This window comes from Choloepus didactylus, chromosome 9 (assembly GCF_015220235.1).
Source record: "Choloepus didactylus isolate mChoDid1 chromosome 9, mChoDid1.pri, whole genome shotgun sequence".
Lineage (NCBI taxonomy): Eukaryota > Metazoa > Chordata > Mammalia > Pilosa > Megalonychidae > Choloepus > Choloepus didactylus.
The window spans coordinates 60,649,882-60,677,489 of NC_051315.1; the positions used below are offsets into that span (position 1 = coordinate 60,649,882).

Genomic DNA, 27,608 nt, shown 5'->3' on the forward strand with positions numbered 1-27,608 from the left:
ATGCAAAAGGTTGAGTCACCACATTCACCCTGGCTTTCTGTATGGCGACAGTTCTAGACTGTGGTGCAGAAAGGTGGACCCCAATCAGACAATGGCTGAGTTGAGGAGGCAGAGATCAGAGTTCAGAGTTGCTGTGGTGGTGAGAGTTTGCAGCAGAATACTGAAGGAGCTGGACAGAGGAGATGACCCCTGAAGTCTGCAGAAGAGTTCCCCTAGGGTTTTTACAGCTGAGCACTGTTGTTCATCCACATGGCAAGATTCCACATAGCCTAGCAGAGAGATTGGATTCTGGGATTGGGGTGGGGGTGGGGCAGAGTGCTAACTGGAGATAGGCAGTGTAGTGCTGGGAGACATTGGAATTCTAAGCCAGAGTGGAAAGACCTCTCTGAATGCCTTGGAGTATTCAGTTAAGACCCTGGAAATGCCAGATCACAGGAATAAGGACTACACTAGACTCAGGATAATATTAAAAAAAAAAAAAAAAGCCTAAAATCTAACCTGACAGGACCCAGAAGATCTGGCAGTAATTTGATTTAATTTAATTAATTTTAAATTACTTAAAAATCTTAATACCTTTAAAGGAAGACAATATAACCTCAAACTAGATATAAGATTTCATCCATAACGTCCACCATAGAATAAAAAACTATTAGATATGTGAAAAAGTAGGGAATAAGTAACCCCTAATCAATAACAAAAATGTGATCAATAAATAAAGACTTTGAGGAGGCCCAAATGTTGGAAATAGTATACAAGGACTTTAAAACAGCTTTTGGAACTATGTTTGAGGATTTAAAGGAAAAGATGGAAAGAATGAATGGACAGGGGATATCTCAGCAAAGAAATAAAAATATATTTTTTTAAAAAAAGGAAATTCTAGAGCTAACACATATATAATACTTGAAACAAAAAAAATCATTGAGTAGGCTTAACAGCTTATGAACACTGCAGAAGATAGGTCAGCAAACTCAGGGGCAGGTAAGTAGAAATTAATGTAAACTGAAGGACAATGAAAAAAACATGGAAAAAAAAGGTACGATCCTCAGTAACCCGTAGGATAATACTTATTGGTCTAACAAACATACAATTGAAGCCTCAGAAATAGAGAGAGAGAATGGGTAAGAAAAAAAAACCTGAAGAAATATGATTAAAAGTTTTACAAATTTGATTAAAAAAAAAAAAAAAAAAAAGCAACCCACAGGACCAGGAAGCACAGCAATCTAGGCTCGATAAATACAGAGAAAGATGCTAAGAACCAAAGATAAAGAAAAATCTTAAAAAGTAGATAATCTTAAAAGCAATGCAAACAATAGCTAACTTCTCATCAAAATAATGGAGGATGGAAGAAAAAATAATGACATTTTTAAGGTGCTGAAAAAAAAAATCTGTCAACCTAGAATTTCCATACATTGAAAAAAATTTAGCAGTTAATAAAAATGAGAGAGATCCATGTATACTAATATTAAGTTGCAGAAAAGTATCTACAGCCTCATCTCCTTTTTGTTAAGGAATTCTTATACATGTGCTATGTGTGTGAGTGTGTGTGTGTGTGTGTGTGTGCGTGCTTATCTTTGTTTTTGTATACATACAGAAAAGTCTGGAAAGGTCAACATCATACTGACAGCAGTGGTTATCTCCAGGGATGGGAATGCAGTTGAGAGAGAAGGTAGTAATGCAATTTTATATTATATATACATTGGTATTATTCAAATTTTAATGATTAAAAAATGTTCCCCTTACACACCAACACCCACCTTGGCACCTATCTGATAAATTATTTATTCTTTAATGCTGATTATAATTGGTCATCTTTTCAATAGTGCTTTGAGTTCTATCAAATTGTCTCCATCTTTGTGTCCCCAAATCACAGCCCTGCGCCTGATATATATAGATTCTCAATAAATGTTTAATGAAGGAAGTGGGTATTGGTTTGTAAAATAAAAAAAATCCAATTTCACTTAAGAATGTTATCAATGCAGTAAAAATTATTAATTTTATAGAATCTTAACCTTGAATAATAAATATTTTTAATATTCTGTGTGACAAAATGGAAGCATGCATAAAGCACTTCTGCGTAATGAAATATTATGATGGATGGAGGAAATGCACTTGTGTGATTGTTTGGATTGTGAACTGAACTAGCTGCTTTTTTGATGGAATTATATTTTTACTCAAAAAAGCAATTGCAGACAAACTATAGCTATTCAGTCTTGAGTATTTGGCATATATTTTCTCAAAAGTAACTGAAATGAGCATATCACTTTAAGGAAAACAAATGGCAGTACTTGTTGTCAAAGATAACTTTTGTGCTTTCAAGCATATATGAGAATTTTGGAAAACTTGTGTCCACGACCATGAGTTTGACAACTTCCCAATACTTAAAAACCTTTCTGATGAGATTAGTGGTGATATTAATGAATGTGACTTTCAAATATTGTATAACAAAATAAATCATGAAACCAGTCTTTTCCAAATTATCCATCCAAGGTGCTAACCAAAAAGATTGTATTCATTGACAGTGCTATCAGGACTGGATGTTATCTTAAATTTCTTTTCCTAATTTAATAGGAAAGGAAAGGTCCTTTGATTTTTAAAATTTAAAAAGGTCCCTTGATTTTTAAAATTTGTATATCTTTTACTGTGATACAGGTTGAATATTTTCTCACATGTACTTCCTCCTAGATCAAGTTTCCATCTACATCTGTTGCTTGCTTATCCACATATCAAAAGATTTTAATGCTTTTCTAACAATATAACTAATATTCTAAATGTTAACCTTGATGTATAACAATGGAAAATCATTTAACTTTCCTTTCTCTGTTTTTGTATTAGTAAAATAAGAGTAATAGTTCTCAACACCATGTGCAATTAAGATTAAGCACTCTGAAATTATAATTATCCTGTTTCATCAAATCTCAGATGCCATTACTTTCTGTACCAGTAAGAAAGAAAAATCACTTCCAATTATAATTGTAAGATGCCATCAATTATAAGAAGTGTCATGATTTCAGAGATGTTAATTGGTTAAAAAAAAAAAGAGTCTCAGAAATGGATGAAATATAGTTGTTATAGGTATACCAGCTAAGAAATAACTAACGTCAATTAAATCTTTTTTTTTTTCCTACTATTGATGCTAATTTATACTTCTGACTCCTGGCTATCCACATCTCATTTTGGCTATAATTAATATTTCAGCTGATTGTTTTTATTAGTAAATCAGTTTCTTACTTAGGACTGAATGACCTAGAAAAGACAAGCATAGAAAGAGCCAATGCCTTCCCATTTCTGTATACAATGGAATGGAGGTCACAGCTGCTGCAGAAACCAATACCCACTTCCATCATTAAACATTTATTGAGAATCTATATATATCAGGTACAGGGCTGTGATTTGGAGACACAAAGATGGATATGATTTGGTAGAACTCAAAGCACTATTGAGAAGATGAGCAGTTGTAATCAGCATTGAAGAATAAATAATTTATCAGATGGATGGCAAGGTGGGTGTTGGTGTGTAAGGGGAACATTTTTTAATCATTAAAATTCGAACAATACCAATGTATATAAAATATAAAGTTTCATTTCTACCTTATCTCTCATCCACATTCCCATCCCTGGAGATAACCACTGTTGTCAGCATGATGTTGACCTTTTCAGACTTTTCTCTATCTATACAAAAACAAAGATATCTATCAATCTACACACACACACACACATACACACACACACATAGCACATGTGTAAGAATTCCTTAACAAAGAGGAGATGATACTATAGGTACTTTTCTGCAACTTGCTCTCTTGAATTAATGACCTATTTTGGCTATCATGTGATATTAGTATACATAGATTTCTCTCATTTTTATTAACTGCTACATTATTTTCCAATGTACGGAAAATATTTTTAACAGTTTTACTGAGGTACAATTGACATATAGTAAACATCACATATTTAAAGTATACAATTTGAGAAGTTTTAACTCATGAAACCATCACCACAATCAAGATAATGAACATATCCATCACCCCCAAGTTTCCTTGTGCTCCCTAGTTATCCCTCCCTCCCACTCCTCTCTTTTCTCCTACCTCACTAGCAACCACTGATGCTTTCTATCTTTATAGATTGGTTTACATTTTCTAGTACAGTACAGTAGAGTACAGCTTCACTCAACATAATTTATTTTGAAATATACCCATGTTATAATGGGTACCAATAGTTCATTTTTATTATTGTTGAGTAGTATTCCATATTATAGATATACCATGATTTGCTTATGTATTCACCTGTTGATGGACATTTGAGTGGTTTCCAGTTTTTGGCTAATACATTAAAGGTGCAATTATCAAGTATAAATATTTTATGAACATATACTTTCTTTTCTCTTGGGCAAACACCTAGGAATCAAATGGCTAATCAAATAATAGATAAATGTTAAATTTTTAAGAAATTGTCAAACTAATTTCCAAAGTGGTTGAACCATTTTATATTCCCACCAGCAGTGTATGATCCAGTTTTTTCTACATCCTTGCCAACACTTGGTATGGTCAGTATTTTGAATTCTAGTTATTCTGATAGGTGTGTAGTGGTATCTCGTTGTGATTTTAATTTGCCAGTTTCCCTAATGACTAAGGATGTTGAGCATCTTTTCATGTGCTTATTTATCATCTGTGTATCTTCCATGGTGAAATGTCTTTTCAAATCTTCTACTCAGAGTTATTGGGTTGTTTATTCCCTTATTATTGAATTTTGAGAGCTTTTTATATAGTCTGATTAGAGTCCTTTATCAGCATTAAAAAAGAACCATTCATACATGCAACAAAAGGGACAGATCTCAAAATAATTATGCTGAGGGAAAGAGACCAGACAAAGAGAGTACATACTTGTATGAATCCATTTATATAAAATACTAGAAAATGCAAACTAACCCATAGTGTATGCTATATCATATCTCCCTCTTTCCTTCTTTCTGTTGTTTTGCAGGTAAATTCTCCTTGACATTTCACCTTACTCTAAAACATATTTCTTTCCTCTAAGCTCCAGCTTGAAGGCTAGGTGTTACATATTTTCTCCATTTTTCTGTAGCCTGAGGATATCAGAGGGGGACAACTCCACTGGGAGGGAGGCAATGTTTTTCAAACTAAAATTCATGACCCTTTAGTGAGTCATGAAATCAATTCAGTTAATCCAACCAACATTTTAAAAGAAAAGAAAAACAGAATAGAATAGAACAAATGGAAAATATCAGTGTACATCTAACATGGTAAAAATGGTGCAGGAAAGTTTTGTTCCTGTTTTATATATGTGTATATATTATGTATAAACTGTATTTCTCACTGTGGATCATGACAAAAAGATTGAAAGTCACCGGCCTCACTGATTTAGTCACATGTTAATATAAGTGCTCACTATTTCCTTATAAATTTCAGGGATTCCCAGAAAAGTTCCTACACACTTAAACTAGGAACAGCCATGGAAGGAAGAATGACTATTCTATGTAACTGTGTAAGTAGCTTAATATAGTCAGATCTTGAGGCCATGTCTCAAAAGCATTCCAAGTATGGTTTCCTGTCAGTACCCAGAAAATTGATAAATGTATTAAGTATAACTAAAAACCTATAGGTAGATATAAGAGAAATACTCAGAATCTGGAAGGCAAATCTTCCTCAGGATGTTAAAAACTGAACAAAAAGCATTATTTTTTTCTCAAAAAAAATAAAAAAAAAAGGTCACATATAGAGTAAATTGTCCTTACTCACTAGAGGTTAAAGGGCAAAATGAATTTCTGACCAACAACTCTCAGAGAAAACTAACATGTACTTTTCTAGAAATATCTTAAGAAAATCAGAATAAGCAGGAGAGGAAACATTATGCTTAAATATAAAGGAGAAAAAAAGGAAGGGAGACTTTGGAACAGTACTTTGGACTTGAAGGAAGGGGACAGCAAACCAGTCTTCCGTTAATGTACAAACTTTCTCTCTAGAGAAAGGGAGGGGGAGGTGAAGTGAAGCAATTACCTTCTTCTTCCCTTGGAGGACATTATTGTACTGTTGTTATTACAGTATGGAAGAGGCTGTTATTACAGCCTTGGGAGAAAGCTCACCAGAGGTGTCTTGAGATAGTGCGGAAAACCCTTGGGGGGTACGCTATGGAGGAGAATGGCTATTCTGGACTAGATCAAGTTTTTTCAAACTAAGATCAACAGAACCCTAAAGATCTTCTAGGTTGCTAGACTGAGGGAGGAACAGTGAGAAGGAAGAGGGAGCTTGAGCTGTTGATGCCATAGGCCTCTATGCCCACTTCATTCAGAGCAGATTTGTTTTTAGCTTTTAAATATTGCAATTCCAAGTAAGACTTCACTTGGAAAAAAGTTCTGCTGCTAAAGAAAAGTTTGAAAACCACTAAACTAGATCAAGGGTTCCTAATCCTGGATGCTCAGCAGAATAATTAAAAGAGGTTTTTCAAATGACAAATTCTTGGGCCATACCTCAAGACCTAGTGAAACATAACTTCCTAATGGATTCTTGTACAGCCAGCCCAAAGTTAGTCCACAGCTTCCCTGAGAGTCTGTGACAAACCAGAACTTAAATCCACAGGCAGGAATCTTGGGCAAAAAAAGCAGATAGTAGCAGATGGAAAAGGAAACACAGAAAGCTAAATCACTAATATCTACTGAAGAAGAAAAAAATGTAAAACAGGAGCTTTTCTAGGACTGGAAGCTTCTCTGGAAATTTAATTGCCTGGCAAAAGGGCCCATTTTAATCTTAAAGTCTGCAGTAAGTGTCCATGTTGATGATGGTAGTCGAAATGGTTTAATTAAAAAATCATGTGAGCCACACACGTAATTTAAAATTGTCTAGTAGCCAGATTTTAAAAAGTGAAAAGACAGAGGTGAAATTAATTTTAATATTCTATTTAACCCAATGCCCAAAATATTATCATGTCAATAGGTAACAGTATAAGAATCATTAATGAGATATTTCACATTATTTCTTGTACTAAGTGTTCAAAATCTCAGTTCAGACTAAGCACATTCTAAGTGCTCAGTAGCCACATGTAGTTAGTGGCCACCATATTGTACAGTGCAAGTATAATTAATAAAAGATAAATGTATTTCCTTTAAACATTAATATTTTGTTGCAATAAAAACATAAAAAAAAACCTGAATCACTTCCCCAGCCCTAGAGACTCTGCTCCAGGGTCAGATAACAATTTTGTCTGCAAATATCATAACCAAGCTCACATCTTCAGCCCTGATCCCTCTCTTCCTACAGCCATGCCTGTGTTCTGAACATTTTTCCCTGAATGTGCTACTCTCAAGGCCTACCTAAAATGTCTACAACTAAATTTTCCATCTTTCTTCCAAAATCAATTCACCTTGATTTTCCTAATTCTGTCTTTTACCTAGGATCAAAACCTCAGAATCAAATTCTTCCTTCTCCTTTATTCTGCATAAACACCAAGTTCTATCTATTCTTCACTGGCCTTTCCTGTCTCTGGTTTTCCCTACCCATCTGTCCAGCATACTGTTAATAAATACATATACTTTATATACTATGTATAATGTCATTTCTCTTCAGTGCCTCTGTAATGCCTAATACTTTAGCTTTAAATTCAGGACAGTGTACAATCTTGACTCCCTCATCCCTAGCCTATAACATGCCAATGTAATCTTTCACCAATCTTCTAGAAGATCTTTATTTAGTCATGCTATCTTCTTTACTGTCCCCTGAAAATACCTACTCCCTTATCTCTTTACGTTTTGTTATGACCCCCCACCCCCCACCCAGTTTTACTTATGCAATCATTATTCAACACTTATGTGCCAGGCACTGTGCTAGTACTAGAAACAGAATAAATAAGATAGAAAGAGTCCCTGATCTCATTTTTTGCCGCCTTAAGAAATCTTCCTGGCTATGCCCAAACAGAGGTGGTTTTCATCTCTAAGTTGTTCTTACAGCGCATATAGTCTATAACACTCACGGGGCCCTTAAAATTTGCTGCCTTGTATTTCTAATTATCATCCTTTTCTATAAATATCTATCTGTATTCTCAAATACAGTGTAAGTTCCCTGAAAGCATGGACTAGGGTTATAACAATGTTTTTTCCCTATACTGAGTATACATTTGCTGAGTATACATTTACATACATTTTCTCTATACTGAGTATACATTTACAAGTGATAAGTACTTGTAAAAGAAGGAAAGACCTGTGGGCAGGAGGCAGGCCCCTCCTAGATAAGAGGTCACTCTAGTGATGTGTGGGCAAATCAGGATCAGAAGTGAGTGGGATCTACAGACGAAAGGATAAATAAAATGTGACATATCCACATAATGGAATAGAATTCAGCCATAAAAAGTAATGAAGCCGCAGCAATCCCACTACTAGGTATATACCCAAAAGAACTGAAAGCAGGGACTCAAACAGATATTTGCACACCAATGTTCATAGCAGCATTATTCATAATTGCCAAAAGATGGGAGTGTGTCCATCAACCAATGAAGGAATAAATAAAATGTGGTATATGCAAACAATGGAATATTATCTAGCTGTAAAAAGGAATGAAGTCCTGATACCTGCGACAATATGGATGAACCTTGAAGACATCATGTTGAGTGAAATAAGCCAGACACAAAAGGACAAATATTGTATGATTTCACTGTTTTGAAACAATAAGAGTAAGCTAACTCACAGAGTCAGAATCTAGAATATAGGTTATCAGGGGATGGGATGGGGATAGGGAATGGGAAGTTAAGGCTTAAAATGTACAGGGTTCCTCTTTGGAATGATGGAAATATTTGGTAATGGATAGTGATAACAGTAGCATAATAGGTTAACAGAATTAACACCACTGAAATATATATCTGAATATGATTAAAAGGGGACGTGTTAGATTGTATACATAGTAACAATAAAATTTTTTTAAAAAATCCATGGAACTACACTACACAAACAGGGAACCCTAAGTTAAACCATGGACTCAATTGTTACAGATGTTCCGCACCAATGCAAGGTATTGGTGTTGGGGTAGTGTATGGGAATCCTGTATTTTATGCATGATTGTTCTATAAACCCAAAACTTTTCTAAAAAAAAAAAAAGGGCTGAAGTACTGATGCATGCTACAACATGGATGAACCTTGAAAACATTATGTTAAGTGAAAGAATTCAGACACAAAAGGACAAATATTGAATGATTCCACTTATAATGCTAAATTAAAGGTTATCCCTTGGGGAATAGAGGGACCAGGAGTTATTGTTTAAAGGGTGTGCCAGTTTGGATATATTATGTCCCCCCCAAAGCCATATTCTTTAATGCAGTCTTTGTGGGGACAGATGTATTAGTGTTGATTAGGTTGTAATCTTTTGATTGTCTCTGTGGAGATGTGATTCAATCAACTGTGGGTGAAATGTTTGATTAAATTATTTCCATGGAGATATGGACCCCACCCATTCAGGGTGGGTCTTGATTTAATCACTGGAGTCCTATAAAAGAGCTCACAAACAGAAGGATCTCAGAGCAGCTGAGAGGGGACATTTTGGAGAGAAGCTAAGAGCTGACAGATGCTGATGCTTGAAGATGGTTGGAGATGCAGACAGAAGGATGTTTGGAGATGCTAAGCTAAGAGATGAAGCCCAGAGATTGCCCCGGAGAAGCTAAGAGAGGACCCCCAGATGCTTAGAAAGGAATGTCCTGGTAGAAAGAAGCAAGGATGCAAAGTTGCTGAGAGAGAGGAACCAAGACAGATGCCCAGAGACATTTTGGAGAAAGCCAATTTGAAACACAACCCGGCAACAAAGGACGAGCAGACGCCAGCCATGTGTCTTCCCAGCTGAAAGAGGTGTTCGGACCCTATAGGCCATTCTTCAGTGAAGGTATCCTCTTGCTGATACCTTAGTTTGGACACTTTTATGGCCATAGGACTGTAAATTTGTAATCGAATAAACCCCCTTTATAAAAGCCAATCCATTTCTGGTATTCTGCATAATGGCAGCATTAGCAAACTGGAACAAAGGGTAAGAAGTTTCTGTTTTGAATGATGAAAAAGTTTTAATAATGGAAGGTGATGGTAGCACAACATTGTAAAAGTGATACCACTGACCTGTACACTTGAAAATGGCAAATATTCTGTTATATATGTTACCACAATAAAAAACATCTCAAAAAAAAAAAAAAAAAAATAGAAGTGAGCAGGAGGGCCTGCAAGAAACCAACACTGCTAAAACACATTGGGAAATTTCACTTTTCCAATTCCATTTGCAAAGAAATTTGGAGTCGGCAAAAACTTAAGTCAGGATCATTTGCCCTGGATTTTGAACTTCTTCAAGGTAAGTTAGTTAATCAGCTTTAAAAATCCTTTCCTGGCACTAAACGAAAATAATACCACTGGTAATGTTTAATATACATATATAACATAGAACCTAAAAAGGTAACTCACCACATATTGTGTTCAAAAACTTTGGCTGGGTCAGTTAAAATCCTTGATCCCAGAGGAGCTATTGGGTGATAACCACTCTGGTATCTGTGTGGCACTTTTCCTATCCTTAGGCAGGAAACGGAATTTCTCCAAATCACATTCATCCTAATCAGTACCTGGGAAGTTACAAATATTAATTAGTTGACATAGATTAAACAGTGATTGTTTATATAATGGCCAAAAACTGGTCCAAAACCTGAGAGAAGACATAAAAACTGAAATTTTAAAAATCAGAGATGGGCATCATGGCTTCATTTCCCAAAAGCATTTTCAGGTCAAGAAAGGGAAAGGCATATTTAGAGGGTGTAACATTGGCTGACATTCTTTATAAGCCACAGCCTTGACCAATTTTGCTGTGTTGGGTATTAGTTTAGTTAATTTTTAGCACAAGGCCAAAGCATGTAAGCCCAGTATCTGGATTCTGTGTATTAAAAACAGTAAAAAAAAATTATTATTTTGTTTTGTAATTCTAGGCAAACATATTTCTAGGGAATATTTTCTGACCACTAGACCAAAAATACAAGTATAGTAGCAGAATAAGAAACAAACCTATTAAATCTCACTCCCCAGGCTGAGCCGACTAATATGAAAATTAATCAAATACCCTATTAAGATATGATCCCAACAATCCTGTATACATATATTCTTAAGAATAGTAATATCGTTGCAGAATAGATTTCCTGCATGCTTAAATCCTAGCTCAATAGGAGAATCACTAGTTGATTAGCACAAATCCATCTCCATTGGTAGAAGAACAACTTAAACATTTAAAGAGTATGTCATCTTAACGATGTACTGGTAAATGTTGTTTAAAATCTTTATAGAAATGTACCAGAAAGTTCTAAAAAGCTTACATTTTTCCCCCAATAAAAATTCATTGTAATAGTGCTTGGCATTTTACCCACATTCAGTTGTTCATCACAGCATTCAGCCAAATGCAATAAGCAGTTCTGTAGAAACAGATGCTAAAAGGTGTACACAGTATGCGTTAGAAACTATCGGCATAAAAAGGACATGGATTTTACACCCTTTACTACCTTACTGAAAGTCAGTGGGATATAAGATTCCAAAACAAACTAAAGAATGTCAAAAGCATTTCATTGTGCTTTTAAACATAAAATTCAAGACTTTCTTTTTTGGGGAAAAAAAGATTTTTAGTTATACACATCAAAAAGACTGTAAATATGGCTAACAGTGTTGAGAAATGAAGCACTCAATAGCTAATGCAGATGATCCTTTTTCCTGTTTTTCATTCTCCACTTAATCCAAACCCTGGTGGAGGCAAAAGAAATGAAATGCTCTGCCTCCCCATACCTTTCGCCTGACGTGCCTTTGTTCTTTTCTCCTGCCAGTGTTCCACATAAGACTAACAAAACCCTACCTGCACAATTATTCTTAGAGCTCTCTTTCTGCATTGAGAAAATTTTGATTCAAAAATTTTCTGTATGCTGAAGTGTAGAAACTGATTACACCTAGAGAGGTAATTCATATGTGCAAATGTGTACAATGATGTAAATGTTTTCAACCCAGAGAAGCCAGATCAAATGAGATTTCAATCCTTCAAATAACCACGTGACATATATCTATAACTACCCATATACACACAAGGAAGAGAGGGGAAAAAAGGCAAGAGTTTCTCCTATAATAAATGATTGAGAACCTCTCAGCAGTTGGAGACAAAAAGTCATAACCACACTGAGTATTAAGCAATTCAGGAGAACGTCAGAAAAGCGTGCTGTGCAAGCTGCAAGCTCCAAGAGAGAGCAAGGTATGGCCAGGGCTTGCATATTTGGCAATTTCCAGTTCAGGCAGAGGTTCCTCTATTAACCATACACATAACTTTCTCTACTTCATTTATTTATTATCTGTAAGTAACACATAGACTTGCATTACTATTTATCTTTTTATTATATAAATATATAATAAATTTGTATAATAAATAAATGTAATATAAATAAGTAAACTATAAAATTACAAAAATCCCTTCTCAACTAAATTGCCAGCTTCTAGGGGCAGCACCGAGCTGCTCATGAAATAATTAGCTTATTGACTGTAAACAACAATGATACTTGTTTGACATAAATTTAATTAGAAGGAAGTTACTTCATACTTTCCAGGGTGGCTTTTTGTTTCCTTGCAGTATGGAAGAAGTAAGTGACAGAAGAGTGTGACCTTAAACAGGTAACTATCCTGTAACTGCCTACAAGGATTAACATATATGTGCTTTATGTTATGACTACCATTTAGCTTAATGTTTACTACATCGTGGTTCCATTTTGTGATGGAAAAAGGAGACAAGGGCAGGGCCAGCCCTAAAGTCCCTTTGTGTCCCTTTCTTAACTCTCTTTCAGCAGACTCTAATTTGAATACAAGTGTCACTGAGATGTTATTTGCATAATGAAACTGGGTGGATAAGTAGTATTTTTGTGTGAAAATAATGTAAAGAGGTATAGCTAAAAATACTCAATTCACCCAAAAGAAGGCAGGGATGGAAGAACAGAGGTGTGAAAAACAGACATGCAAATAGAAAACAAATACCAAGATGGTATATTTAAACCCAACCAAATCAATATGTAAAGGGACTCTAATTAAAAGGCATAGATTACCAGTTTGTATTTAAAAAGCACCATCAAACAATCTACTGTCTATAAGAGAAGCACTGTAAATATAAACACACATGTTAAAATTTTAAAACTTTTATAACTTTTTTGTATGTATAAAAAAGCTGACAGAGCAATCTTAATAGTAGACAAAGTAGACTTCAAGAAAAAGATGATTAGTGAGATAAAGGTCATTTAATAATGGTTAAAAGTCAATTCATCAAGAAGTTATAACAATCCTAAATGTGCATGTACCTAATAACAGAACTTCAAAATACATGAAGCAAAAATGGACAGAACTAAAAGGAGCAATAAACAAATTCACAGTAATACTTGCAGATTTTAACGTGTCTTTCTCAGTAATAAGTAGAACAACAATCAACAATGAATTATAAAAAAATCAATAAGGATATAGAATACCATCAACAACTTGACCTAACTAACATTTAAAGGACACTATACTTAACAGCAGAATACACATCCTTTTCACTTGAATGGAACATTCACCAAGACAGACCATATTCTGGGCTATGAAACAAATCTCAATAAATTGCAAATGATTGAAATCATACCGAGTATTGCTTTCTGACGGTAACAATGTTAAATGTTAGTATTTTTTGAGAAACTGGTTCATCATCATTAAATGTCCCTCTTTATCTCTGTAATAGTCTTTTTCTTGAAGTCGACTTTGTCTACTATAAACATAGTCCCACCCATACTGTCTTACACAGTATGGTGTATAGTATATCTTTTTTTACTTTAATCTATTTGTGTCTTTATATTTACAATGTTTCCCTTGTAGACAGCATATTGTTAGTTCTTGCTTTTTTTATCCAAACTGACAATAACAATAATTATCTAGGAAAAAAAACAAATATTTAGAAATCAAGTAACACACTTATAAATAACCTATAAGTCAAAGATTAAATCTTTTTTTTTTTTTTTTTTTATAAAGGGGGTTTATTTGGTTACACAGTTAACAGTCTTAAGGCCATAAAGTGTCCAAGGTAACACACTCTCAGCTTCTCCGGAGCAAGAGTCTGCTTTCAATGGCCGTCTTCAAACTGTCTCTCTTCTGTAGCTCCTGTGCTTTCTTCAAAGTGTCTCTCTTGGCTGCACCTCCTCTTCAAAATGTCACTCACTGCTGCAGCTGCACTGAGTTCCCTCTGTCCGTCAGCTCATTTATATGGCTCCACTGATCAAGGCCCACCCTAAATGGGTGGGGCCATGCCTCCATGGAAATATCTCATCAGAGGTGTCACCTACAGTTGGGTGGGGTGCATTTCCATGCAAATCTAATCAGCGCCAAAACATCTGCCCCACAAGACTGCATCAAAGAATATGACTTCTTCTGGGGGACATAATACATTCAAATCGACACACTCCCCATTATTCCCTTTCCCCACCCCCTGGTAACCACAATTTTGCTTTCAACATCTAAGAATTTATTTATTCTAAGTATTTCATATGAGGGAAATCATATAATATTTGTCCTTTGTGTCTGGCTTATTTCACTCAACATGATATCTTCAAGGTTGATCCATGTTATAGCATGTACAAACACTTCACTTCTTTTTATGGCTGAATAATAAATTTTCCATTATATACGGATATACTACATTTTGTTTATTCATTCATGTGTTGATGGACACAGGCTTGCTTCCACCTTTTGGCTATCATGAATAATGTTGTGATGAACATTGGTGTACAATTATCTGTCTGGGTCCCTGCTTTCAGTTGTTTTGGAATTGGAATCGCCAGATCATACAGTAATTCTGTGTTTAACTTTCTGAAGAACTGCCAAAATGTTTTCCAAGTGGCTGCACCATTTTACATCCCCACCAACAATGTACAGAGGGTTCCTATTTCTCTGCCTCCTTGCTAACACTTTTATTTTCGTTTTTTTTCTTAATAGCCATCCTAATGAGTGTTAAGTGGTATCTCATTATAGTACTAATTTTCATTTATTTAATGGCTAATAATGTAGACATGTTTTTGTAACCTATTGACCCTTTGAATATCTTCTTTGCAGAAATGTCTATTCAAATCCTTGGTCCATTTTTTAATTGGGTTCATTTGCTTTTTGTTGTTGAGTTGTAGGAGTTCTTTTTTATATTCTGGATATTAATCCCTTATCAGATATTTGGTTTCCAAATATTTTCTCCCATTTTGTAAGATATCTTTTCACTTTCTTGAAATGTCCTTTGATGTACAAACATTTTTAACTTTGATGGAGTCAATTTTATCTATTTTTTTCTTTGGTTGCTCATGCTTTTGGTGTAAAATTTAAAATCCATTGCCTACTATAAGGTCCTGAAGATATTTCCCTATGTTTTCTTGTAAGAGTTTGATAGTATTAGCCCTCATATTAAGGTCATTGGTCCATTTTGAATTAAATTTTTGTATATGGTTAAAGGTAGGGATCCACATTCATTCTTTTGCATGTGGATTTCCAATTGTCCCAGAACCATTTGTTGAAAAGACTATTCTTTCTCCATTGAATGGAGTTGGCACTCTTGTCAAAAATCAACTGGCCATAGAGGTATGGATTTATCTCTGGACTCTGAACTTCATTCCGTTGGTCTATATGTCTATGATTATTCCAGTACCACAGTATTTGTTTTTTTTTTTTTTTAATCTTCATTTTATTGAGATATATTCACATACCATGCAGTCACACAAAACAAATCGTACATTTGATTGTTCACAGTACCATTACGTAGTTGTACATTCATCACCCAAATCAATCCCTGACACCTTCATTAGCACACACACAAAAATAACAAGAATAATAATTAAAGTGAAAAAGAGCAACTGAAGTAAAAAAGAACACTGGGTACCTTTGTCTGTTTGTTTGTTTGTTTCCTTCCCCTATTTTTCTACTCATCCATCCATAAACTAGACAAAGGGGAGTGTGGTCCTTACGGTTTTCCCAATCCCATTGTCACCCCTCATAAGCTACATTTTTATACAATTGTCTTCAAGATTCATGGGTTCTGGGTTGTAGTTTGATAGTTTCAGGTATCTACCACCAGCTACCCCAATTCTTTAGAACCTAAAAAGGGTTGTCTAAATTGTGCGTAAGAGTGCCCACCAGAGTGACCTCTCGGCTCCTTTTGGAATCTCTCTGCTACTGAAGCTTATTTCATTTCCAAAGATTAAATCTTAAAGAAAATTAAAAAATAGAATTGAAGTTGAAGTGAATGATAATGAAATCTCAAAAGACCAAAATTTGTGGAATGCAGATAAAGCAGTGTTTAGAGGTAAATTTATATCTTTAAATTCCTGTAGTAGAATGGAAGAAAGAGCTCAAATCAGTGATCTCAGCTGCTATTTTAAGAAGCTAGAAAAGAGCTAATTAAATCTGAGGTAAGAAGGAAATATTAAAAATAAAACCAGAAATCAATGAAATAGAAAACGGACAAAACAGGGAAAATCAGTCAAAAGCCGTATCTTTGAAAGATTAATAAAACTGATAAAACCCCTAGCAAGACTGATCTCAAACATTTGCACTACAGAAATTTCCAGGAACGAGAACAAAGAAGGATATCACCACATACCCTACCGGCATTGAAAACCTAGTAAAGGGATATTATTACCAATTTTATTGCCCATAAATTCAACAACTTCAATGAATAGGCACATTCCTTGAAAAACACAGCATACCAAAGCAACACAAGAAGAAAAAAAAATCGAAATAGCCCTGAATCTATTAAATAAGTTCAATGTGTAATTAAAAACAAAACACATTTTAAAAACCTTCCCACAAAGAAAACTTCAGGCCCAGATGGCTTCATAATGAAAACCAAATATTTAAGGAAAAAATAACACCAATCTTAGAGGAACACTTTCAGAAAACATAGAAGAAAAGAATATTTCTTTCCTTCTTTTTTCCCAATTATACCATTTATTGATAGAAGTATACTGGAAAATAATCACAACAAGAGAACAATCTTTTGAATATGATGGTTTAGTTTACTAAGCGAAACATTTCTTTGAAACATAACATACAAAAGATTGTCAAATATTTCATTATAGAAGCCCTGGAATTTGCATAGATACATCTCTGCGACGATTTTCCCAAGTTTCCCTCCATGTCACATTAAACAATTGTGTGTGTCTGTGCATTTAATACCTGTATTTTGGAATGATGAGCCATATTTTAGCTGGGCTTCTTGGAATAGGTTTGCTCATGATAAAATATATGAAAGAAAAGGATTATTTTTGGTCAATGGGTGAGCATTTATCCTTTGCTATAAATGAAGATGATAATTCAAATTCTGAATATAGAATGGTCTGTTCAATATCACATTTTTTCTGTAAAGTTTCTTTTTGGTCCTTGGTGGCTTAATTTCTTCCCTCTGATTTTCAGGAAAAGACAAAGGTACAGGGTGAAATTGGTATTGGAAACCTTGGTGGCAGACATCATGCTGAGATCATTTTTACCAACTGTGTTTTTTGGGCAGCAATAGGCTTGGTTGAGAGTTCTTGGCATGGATTTAAAATGGAGCTCTTGGGATTTTTAAAGTTTTTATAAGGTGCAAGAAATTGTTTTGTGATGGATGAACTTTTTAGAGATAGTGGTCTAGTATTCCATTTGTACTTTCCAGCATGGTTCAAATTCCATTTTGAAGCATTTTGTTCAATCTTGCAAGAACCAGAATTGCTTTTTCTTTTTTCTTGACTTTTAGCTACATAAGATGTCTGAAGACTGAAAGAATGAGAAAGTTTTGACTTCACTTTGGGTATAGCTTTGAAGGATAAGAGTCGTTCATTAACTGCTAGAGAGAAGAAGCTGGTTTGTAGTCTTGGCCTCTCTTTTTGTATAGTCGCATGTTGTATTCTTTCCATTTCCAGTAAACGAGTTACCAAGTGTCCAATAGAGCTTTCTGGGGGCTCCACTGTTGCTTTCCAATTTTCAGATTTTGAGAGGGCTAATTTGTGCAAGTCCAGAGTATTAAAGGGTGGTGGGAGAAAATCAGGATATGGAAATACTTCACTTGGCTCCTCTGTGAAAGATTCTTCAACATTTTCTATTGTTTCTGGCTTTAAGTTCAGGTCCATCTTTTTAAAATAGCTGAGTAAAATATCATTTGTTTTTTCATTTTCTGAAAAATCACTTTCATCTGTTAAATTTTCTTCCACACTGCTGTTTCCATATTTCAAATTCCAATTTGGAGCAGAAAAAGTTTCATCACTGTTGTTTTCTATAGCTGAAACTGAATTAATATGAGGATCATTTCTGCCTTTAAAAAAGTCTCCATCAGCATAGGGCCAGCAGAGACCTAATGGCATCTCTTGTTGTAGTTCAGGGTAGGTACAGACTTGCTTCTCAACTGAAGTGTCTATTAGTAAGCGGTTCTGAGTGAAGAGCTTTATGGGCTTATTGGTTACATTAAAGTCAGTTTCCACTGAAGATTTTTTGAAATCTCTGTTCTCCATGGTGCTTTCTTCATTAAAAGGATAAGTCCATAACTGAAATATCCCTTGTTTATTATTCTGGGTTCTTTTGTAAGCCAGCTCTGACAAATTAAGTTCTATCAGTTGCTCTAGTGGAATTTCCAAATGGTTCTATAAAGCAGCAGAAGTCTTGTTAATTTTCCCACCTGCTTGCTGCACTATCCCTTCCAGGCAGGAGGTTTTCATTTCCAGGAACAGGTACTTCTGAATCCAAATTCCAGTGCGGTAAGTTATCATGGGAGTGTCTGACATAGGTAGGGTGGTACCGCAGTTCCCACTATTTCTTCTTCCCATTTTGTTGTAGCTGTTCCTCTGTCTCCTTAAAATCCTGCTGTATACCAAGCCCAGAGATGGAAGAAGTTGGGAGGAGGTTGCTGAGCAGGTGGTGCTGCCCTAGGTGTGTGTCACTGAAGGTGTGTGTCATGGAAGGGGCCCCCGCGTCCTGCCCGACGTCGTCTGCGAGGGCGCTAGTGCGCCGAGGCCCGGGCGCCTCCGCGCCCTGGACCGCTGGCTTGAGAGGCGCCGCTTCAGACCCGGCCTTCCCAGAACGGGAGGAGGGCAGCGGGCGCCGGCCGGCGGGGAGCGCGGGGCGCGCAGGGCGCGGGTGGGCCCAGGAACGTCAACCTGGGCTGGGCTGCAGCTCCGCGGGCGTCCCCAGCGGCTCGGTCGCCTGGCAACTACAATCGGGCAGGGGTGCGCTTGGTGGCCTCGCGTTCCACCAGGGCCGGGGGTAGGCGGGGGCCGAGGACCGTCGCTAACGGCCCAGGTCCGCAGCTGCTCTGCGCTCGCCGCGCTGCGGGGCCCGCGGGCCCGCCAACGCCGCCCTGGGCCAGTGTCGGGCCTCGCGTCGCGTCCCTGCGCCTCGCCGGACCCTACTCGGCCATTGGGGTGGAAGCCATCCCAGGGCTCAGGATGGCCGACGTCTCCGCGGACCGAGAGTACACTTCTTAATTTGTTTTATGAGGTCAGCATAACCCTGATAAATAGTATATTTGTGTGAAATAAAAGTTTGAATTTTGGCCACATGTAACATTGCAGCTTTACCATAGACTTAGTGTCTCCAGTTATAGTTTCAAATTATCAAGTGTTTGTCAGGAGTGTAACTTGAGGAAAGGGGAAGAGTTTTCCACGTGTAGCTTGGTGGGCTCCAATTGCTATGAATGATAGTTTGGGTTACTCCAGTTCAGAGCACAGAAGTATGAAAAAGGCAACAATAATCTCCACAAATCTTGGCTGGGTACTTGACAGAGTTTTTATTTATAGGTGTGAGAACCTGAAAGTGTTGGTGGTCCTGACCACTCAATTTAACTCAAACTAATTACGCCATATCAAATTCTTGTCCATATACTCAAGTGGCATTTCTTGTACTTTGCCTGCAGGTTTTCACTTTCAGCTCACCTAGTTATCATGGTGGTTCTTCCTCAAGTCCTGTTAAGGTCACAGTGAAATAGAATGAGCATGACTTTAGTACCATGGCTCTGAGATCTCATCATCAAGATCCAGTCATGAATAGTCAACCAGCAAAAGCACTCACTGAGGAACAGAAGGAACTGAAGCTCATACAAATATCCGACTGACATTGCCATTATCAGTAGCATTTATTATGCTACCATGCACAGAGAGGTATGCCATGACATGCTGACAGACTTCTTGCCAGCTCTAGGTATAGGGAGGCATGGGCCTATTTTAGAATGCAAGGATAAGAACAAATGAATAAAATGACTTGGGTTCAGCACATGACGAGTCTAGGAAAAGATGACCTTAATATCAATTTTCTGGGCCTACCAACATTATATTATGCTTAGTAGCAAAACAAGAGGCCTCAGTACAGAAGGAAGACCTGTGGGAGAGAGATTTCTGCTCCATCTCCATATTTTGGCTAGATGCTTTGCTTTCCACTAAAATGGAGCCCTTTCCACAATGATTCACATATCTGCTTTCCTATACCAAGAAACTATAACACTCTACCAGAATAAGTAACTGTATACATGCGAATATTTCATCTTACACACAAGAAAAACACATTCCTTAAATAACCAAATTTTATTTTGGTAGAGCATTAGTTTTAAGTAGATTATACAAAGGGGGATTTTAGTTAAAGGAAACACTCCATACAATATTTTGCAAAATGTAATAAATATTTTGCAAAATGTAATAAATATTTTAGGAAGTAAAGCACCAACTGCAATTTATCTTTCCAGTAAATCTCAATTTTAAAAAAAGTTACATATTTATCAAGTGGGAAGCCTTGTTCTAAGCACTTTACATGTATTGTATTATTTAACCTCCAATTCCCAATGAAGAGATTTTCATTCCCATTTTACAGAGGAACAATCCATACAGGGACATCTAACTAATAACTGAGGGGGCTGCATTTTGAACTCAGTCTAACTTGAGAGCCTGTGCTCTACTTTTTTTTTTTTTTTTTAATTTATTTAAACAACTTTAAACCATACAATTCACCCATCTGTGCTCTACTTTTGTACACTACATATACAGGAAGGATCACAATCCTCATTCTCCATTCTTTACCCTTCATCTCTCTCAACAATATCTCTTCTCTTGGGCCTTAATCAAATAGCAAGCAATGCCCTTGGAAGGCACAGTCCCCAGATTTAGAAGAGTATAGTCATTCCCTTCCCAGTATTCAAATCTCAAAACACAAAGGGTTCTCGCATTACTGAAACAACATAACATTTAATACTCAATTCTTCTACTTTCACACAGCTATGGAGGAGTAGAGGCAAAGGACTTATTTCCCTTGCTTTTTAAGCTTGATACTTAGATTGCTTTTCTCACATCTTAATACTACTAGAGTAGCATCAAAGAATCGGAGCAAATAGTACTGAAGTTTGTGTGAATCTTAGCTGGCTCACAGCAAAAAATCTTTGTAAGGCTCCCCACGAATGATTCCCAGTTGTCTTAGCTCACTGAAAGCCCAGGGAAAGAATCTACTGTTAATCATACACTAAATGCATACCCACCATTTAAAAGTTAACTCCTTTTCACTGTTTCTGGGTTTCTGAGCATCCTTTAAATAAATAAATTAGTGAGGCACTCATTCTTTTCTCCTTGTAACTGTTTAGCTTTTCTTCTCAGCTGGGAGGCTGGCACAAAGGTTTTATTCAGAGGAGAAAACATGATCCAGATAAAACTGCACTAAATATTACCTAAGAGGCTAGCATTAATGAGAGCAAATTAAAGTGCTATTGTTGTTACTGTTTTGGATAGTGAAAGCCTACAGGTAAGAAACACTTAAGTATCAACTACACTGCAGTGAAAACTGAAGCTTCAATTAACCCTGGCAATTTCAGAGAACTCCAGAGGGTGACCATCTAAGAGGCAAACAGTTCAGGCAGCTCACATCTTGTTTTAATCTTTCTTTGGATGATTATAATTTCAGGGTATAAATAAGGTTATTAGCAAGAACAGAACAACAACAATAATTACAGTAAGTATTTGCAGAGCATTTTGATCACACTATGACGTCAAGTCTCTCTGCAGCTTCAAAATGGGAATCTCATGCTTAGTATTTGCTCTCCATGATCACCCTCAAACGTGGGGTACACGATGTACTTACTGACAAGAAAAGAGGCCACTGGGACTCAGAGGTTATTTCTTCAAGGGATTCCACATTAGGCTGTCTCAAAGCTACCTTAATCCAAAATACATGAAAGGTATATACTATTCTAATTACTATGGAAGTTGTCTTCAAAAACATTATGCTGGACCCAAATGAAATCTGTTTTAACCCACTACCTGATATTTCACATTTGTCTGTGTAATTTTGGAAGTGTTAATAGATCTTAAAACCAAATTTGATGAGTTACTAAGTATATTAAGTTACACTCAAACTTTGTCTTATCAGTCCTTACAAGTTCTTCTAGTACAATTCTCACCCTGGATGAGATTAATGGAGTTCTGCTCTTAATGATACTTCTGTTTTCCTATTTAGTACAGAGGTTTCTAGGTACACTAGATGGCAGGAGATCCCTGTACCTATATGAAAGGTTTTACTCAATCATGTTTGGACTAATGTAGCAGTAAGGCTGCTGTGACAGAAGTGGAATATTATTGAAAAATTCAAGTCATAAATGGATGTTATATATGAAAATATCAGGAAATAAAAGTATACAAATGAATGTATTTTCATGAAATACATGGGATTCCATGAATGAACATGGTATTCAGATAAGCTGAGGTATTAGTAATATGTCAGTTCTATTTTCAGAAACTACAATTAGTTATAACTTGCAAAAAGGCAAGGCAAACTGTACCATGGACTATCAAGTAATATATTGATTACCACACCATAGGAGATACAACACAATGAGAAAATGGTCCAGAGAATGAAAAGTAAAATTAATGGGAATGGTATAATTTTCATATGAGAACAATTAATTCAAAGTTTCAAGAGAGCAATAAAGAATTATTTAGGATTATGAACAGGGTGGCAAGAGTATGTTAATTCCTCATAAAGTATATCTGTGCTTTCTAACTGTAACAGTCAGACGCTGCTCCCACTGGGGTCATTTCACTTTTCTACTTGTTTTGAAGAGGCTTCTTGGCTTGATCTTCTGTACTTTCAGACTTGATCCAACTGGAAACAGATCCTGATTTCCTAGTGGCTTTTTAGATAGTGCAGTAATTTGGTGATTATTTAGAGTTCCAGTGTCTTGTTTTTATTCAACAGATTAATCTCCCTAAAAATTCACTTTCCCACCTTCCCTGGCAGCTGGAGGAGCCATGCGACCATGGTTCAGGCTGATAGAACACAAGCAGAAACCTGCTAAAGTCTTTGCTTCCTTACAGAAGTAAAGGTGCCAAAGGATAGAGTGCTGGCACCAACTCATGCTCATGTAGAGGAGGAAAAGAAATGGATTATTGATGCCATCATTGAATGACAGTTATCATCTACCTCTGACTTTTTGATAGATGAGAAAAAGAAATCTTACATATTTTAGGTTTTTTGTTATTTTCATTCAAGAGGATTCTAACATATAATATCCATTATTGTTAAATTGCTGGGAATCCAGAGACAAATCCATTTGGTTCCTGCTCTCAAGAACTTTACCATCTACTGAAGGAGAATGAGAGGTAAACAAAGAGTCCTGATTCAATATGTAGTAAAGTATAAGGTGCTATTAGAGCACAGCGGAATGAATGATTAATTCTGTTGATGGCTAGGAAAAGCTTTATGGTTGAAGTGATATCTGTGCTGGGCCCAGAAGAAAGACTGGGAATATTCCGGGGAGATAAGAGTGAAAGCCAGGGCATCTCAGAGGGATTAGCACAAATCAAGGCACAGATGTGGAAAACAATATGCGAATACAAAGAATAAAAAATAATTTGGAAAAAAAGGTGCTGACCTAATTAATTTTGGAAATGAGTGGAGTCTCAAATACTAAAGGCAATAGGAACTGTAACAAGCACTGTGCTCTAGTTGATAAGAGTTGTTTCCCATAGGGTTATGGGTTAACAATTCTGAAACCACAATATAAATATACTGGAATTAAACAATTAATAAATGGAATAGTGGATGGTGGGAGCCAGGTGTCTTATTCTTGGAGTGGGAGGTTATAGAAAGGTGAGGCGAGAAGACTAAAATGATCCACATGGTAATGGGTTAAAAATGGAGACACCAGTATGAACTCATGTTTACTTAATATAAACACACACGATTACAGATAGAAATATTTATACATACGTGTATATACAAGGGTTAGTGTAAACACATATATTTCCTTGCTCTGGCAGAGAGAGCCTAGAAGCAACGACACCCTAATAGCAACACGCACACCTAACACTCAGATCTTGGTTTCTAATACTATTCTCTAATAAATAAATCTGGGCTCTTTACAGAAATGGATGATTCCAGGACTGGGGTCAGGAAATATACAAGATGAACTTAGAGCATCTCATAGTGCTAGAAAGTAAGGAAATGCTAAAAACAAACAAGCACAATGATGGGGGTATATCAAAGGGACATAAGAGCCCAGTAATAGGGTTTCCAGTGACCAACACTGGAACAATTTGAGCAAAGAAAATAAAGTAGTATTGGATTATAACCCAAAGTATAAAATAATTATACATGAGCCCATACTGATTAAGTGACTGAATAAATTAATAAATGGATGAGAAGAGAGAAATCTACCATTACAAGAATTAAGTAATTTATGTAGATACTTCCCACTCCTTAAAGTGACTTCCATTCAAAAAGTGCAGCATGGAAACGGGAAAAAGCGTTAACTCTAGAGTGGAGAAATCTGACAATACTACCTCAGCCAGATGATCAAGGTTAAAATCAACAGTGATAAATCATGTTGATAGTATGTATCCTGATAGCACGTGATGAGAATGGCACTTCACCTCTGTAGTCTTTCTCCCAAAACCCAAGTTTAATCATAAGAAAAACATCAGACAAACCTCAACTGAGGGACATTCTATGAATACCTGACCAATACTCCTCCAAACTGTCAAGGTCATCAAAAATAAGGGAAGTCAGAGAAACTGCCACAGCCACGAGAAGCCTTAAAGAGTCATGAGGACTAAACACAATGTGGTATACTGGATGGGATACAGGAATAGAAAAAGGTCATTAGGTACAAACTAAGGAAATCTGAATAAAGTATGAACTTTTACTAATAATATATCAATGTTGGTTCATTAATTGTGAAAAATGTACCATACTAATGTAAAATGTTAATAATAGGGGAACTCTGTATAGGGTATATGGGAACTCTCTATACTATCTTTGCAATTTTTCTGTAAATCCAAAACTATATTTATTAAAAAAGGTAATTTTGTATGCCTAGAGCCTATAATGTGAGGGGTCTCGGGGGGTGGTGGTGTTGGTGATTATAAGGCTGGAAAGGTAGGCTGGGGTCAGATGGTGAGGAATCCTTATTTATATACCAAATTAAGGAGTATGAATATTTTCTTATGGGTAATGCCAACACCTGAAGAGTTTTAAACAGGTGAGCACCTTGGCAGATTTGTATTTTGAAAAATCATTGGACCTTATAGCAGACCAGTGAAAACCAAAGCTCTGGGATCAATGTATCTGTAGCTTTTTAAATCTTGACATATGATCCCGCTATAAAAAATGGATTAGAAGAGGAAGAGGTCCAAGGCTACCACAATAAAAGTTTAAGTCAGAAATGGTGAAAGCCAAAGAAGACAGTGGCCAGGAGAATAAAGGAGGAGACAAATTCAAGACACACTTCAGAGGCAGAATCAATGAATTTTTTTTCTTTTTTTTTTTTTTTGTAATGACTAGATAAATGTGAAAGTAGAATGAAGCCAAATACAAGCTAAGGTTTCTGGCTAGAGTAGCAGGGTAAACGATGAGAGTTTTCAAGATAGAGTTCAGAAAGAAGGTGAATAATGGTGGGACAGAGGAGGAAGGGAAGATACTGGGTGGTTTGCACAAGACAGATTTTAAGAAATACATTCCTTAATGTGATGCATTAAGAAATACATTCAAATGGATATCGATGGATATCACCAATAAGTAGTCGGAAACAGTGTTCAAGTGAGTGCCTGGTGTTAGAGATAGAGATTTGGGAATCAACTCTCTGGTTTAAAGATGGTAGTTAGAAGTCATGAGAAATTGACCAAGAAAAAAATAAATGGAACAGATGGAACCTGTGGTACTACTGACATTTAGGAGGCAACTAGAGGAAGAGGAACTGGTTTATGGAATTAAATCCTAAAGAATATAAAAAGATGAGAGGCTAAAATAAATAATTCGTTTTGGAAATCCAGGAAAGCAACCATGGCCCTAATCAGAGTGATTTGAATCCTGGTTCTGCCAGCAGAGTGCGGAGAGTTGAGGAATAAATAGGGCAGTGGGGAAACTGAGGTAGTGAGCATAGACAATTCTGACAGGGAGTGGAGAAGAAAAGAGAGAAGTTGGGCTGTATCATCAGGAATCAGCTGGGTCAAAGAAAGGTAGTTGTCAAGCTGCAAAGAATCTGAGTATCTTTGTAAAATGAGAGACAACACAGTGTTGTAAAAAAACAAAAACAAAAACCCTGAAGATTCTGTAAAGAAGAGGGAATTACTGATAAAGCCAATTTCTAGAAGTGGGAGGAAGAGAGGGAGATAAGTACATGAGAATATTTTAGCCATGTCAAGTGTTAAGAACAATCTCATTCTCTGAAACACGTCAGGATGGATAAGAATAGGTGAGTTATAGTGGAGGGGAGGATGGTCAAGAGTCCTTTCCCATGTGCACTTCTTTATGAAGTAAGAGGCTGCAAGGGAGGGAACTTGAGGACAAGGGAAAGGGAAATTATGGGAAGGGAAACTAACAATATTTGAGTAAAGGAATGTCAAATAAACAGCCCATCAGAAGTGGCAGCTGAAATTAGTGATCATTTATTGGTTTCTTCCCCAGCACTCACTCCCCACTTCCAATGGCTCATGGACTTGGGATCTATGAGTTCCCAGAGAAGCCAGGGGGACCCACATAACCCGCACCATCCCAATCAGCACATTCCAAACCTCTGGGCACAATGACTGATTTGGAGGGGAGCATGTGACTAAATCTATCCAACAGAGTACATCTTAGGTCTATCACTAGAGATGTGGGGACAAAGGTGATTTAATGTACTTGTTATACATGAAAGTGGAAGCAAATAGCCCTTCAAGCTACTGAAAGCCATCCTGAAGTCATGAGTGGGCCTGGCCTTATGATGGCACAGTACAACTTTAAGATGAAGCTGACTCTGAGGAAGGAAAATTGGGATAAAAGATAAAAGATATAAGAAAGATAACAAGAAGCTAGACTCCATAGTTAGAAGATAAAAAGAAACTAGGTCCCATCATCAAGCAGTTGGATTAAGTTTCATTTGAAGCCTGTCTCATCCTGGATTTTTCAGTTATTAATTCAATATACTCTCTTTACTGTGTGTGGATACAGTATGTCCCCACAAAAGCCAAATTTTAATCCAATCTTGTGGGATATTTGGATTAGGTTGTTTCCATGGAGATGTGACTCACCCAACTGTAGGTGATACTTTAGATTAGATTATTTCCATCAAGGTGTGGCCCCACCCATTCAGCGTGGGT

General features: G+C 36.4%; 1 protein-coding gene and 1 pseudogene across 1 annotated transcript in view; both read right to left on the bottom strand.

The window, feature by feature from the left end:
• The window catches only part of METTL8 (methyltransferase like 8), an 88,266-nt gene that overhangs the window by 41,963 nt on the left and 18,695 nt on the right, over positions 1-27,608 (bottom strand). Inside the window, exon 2 of the mRNA XM_037849949.1 lies at positions 10,435-10,589. Within this exon, the coding sequence (XP_037705877.1) occupies positions 10,435-10,577 (143 nt within the window). The 5' untranslated portion in view covers positions 10,578-10,589. The remainder of the gene's footprint in view (positions 1-10,434; positions 10,590-27,608) is intronic.
• LOC119544449 lies at positions 16,960-19,643 on the bottom strand (annotated as a pseudogene).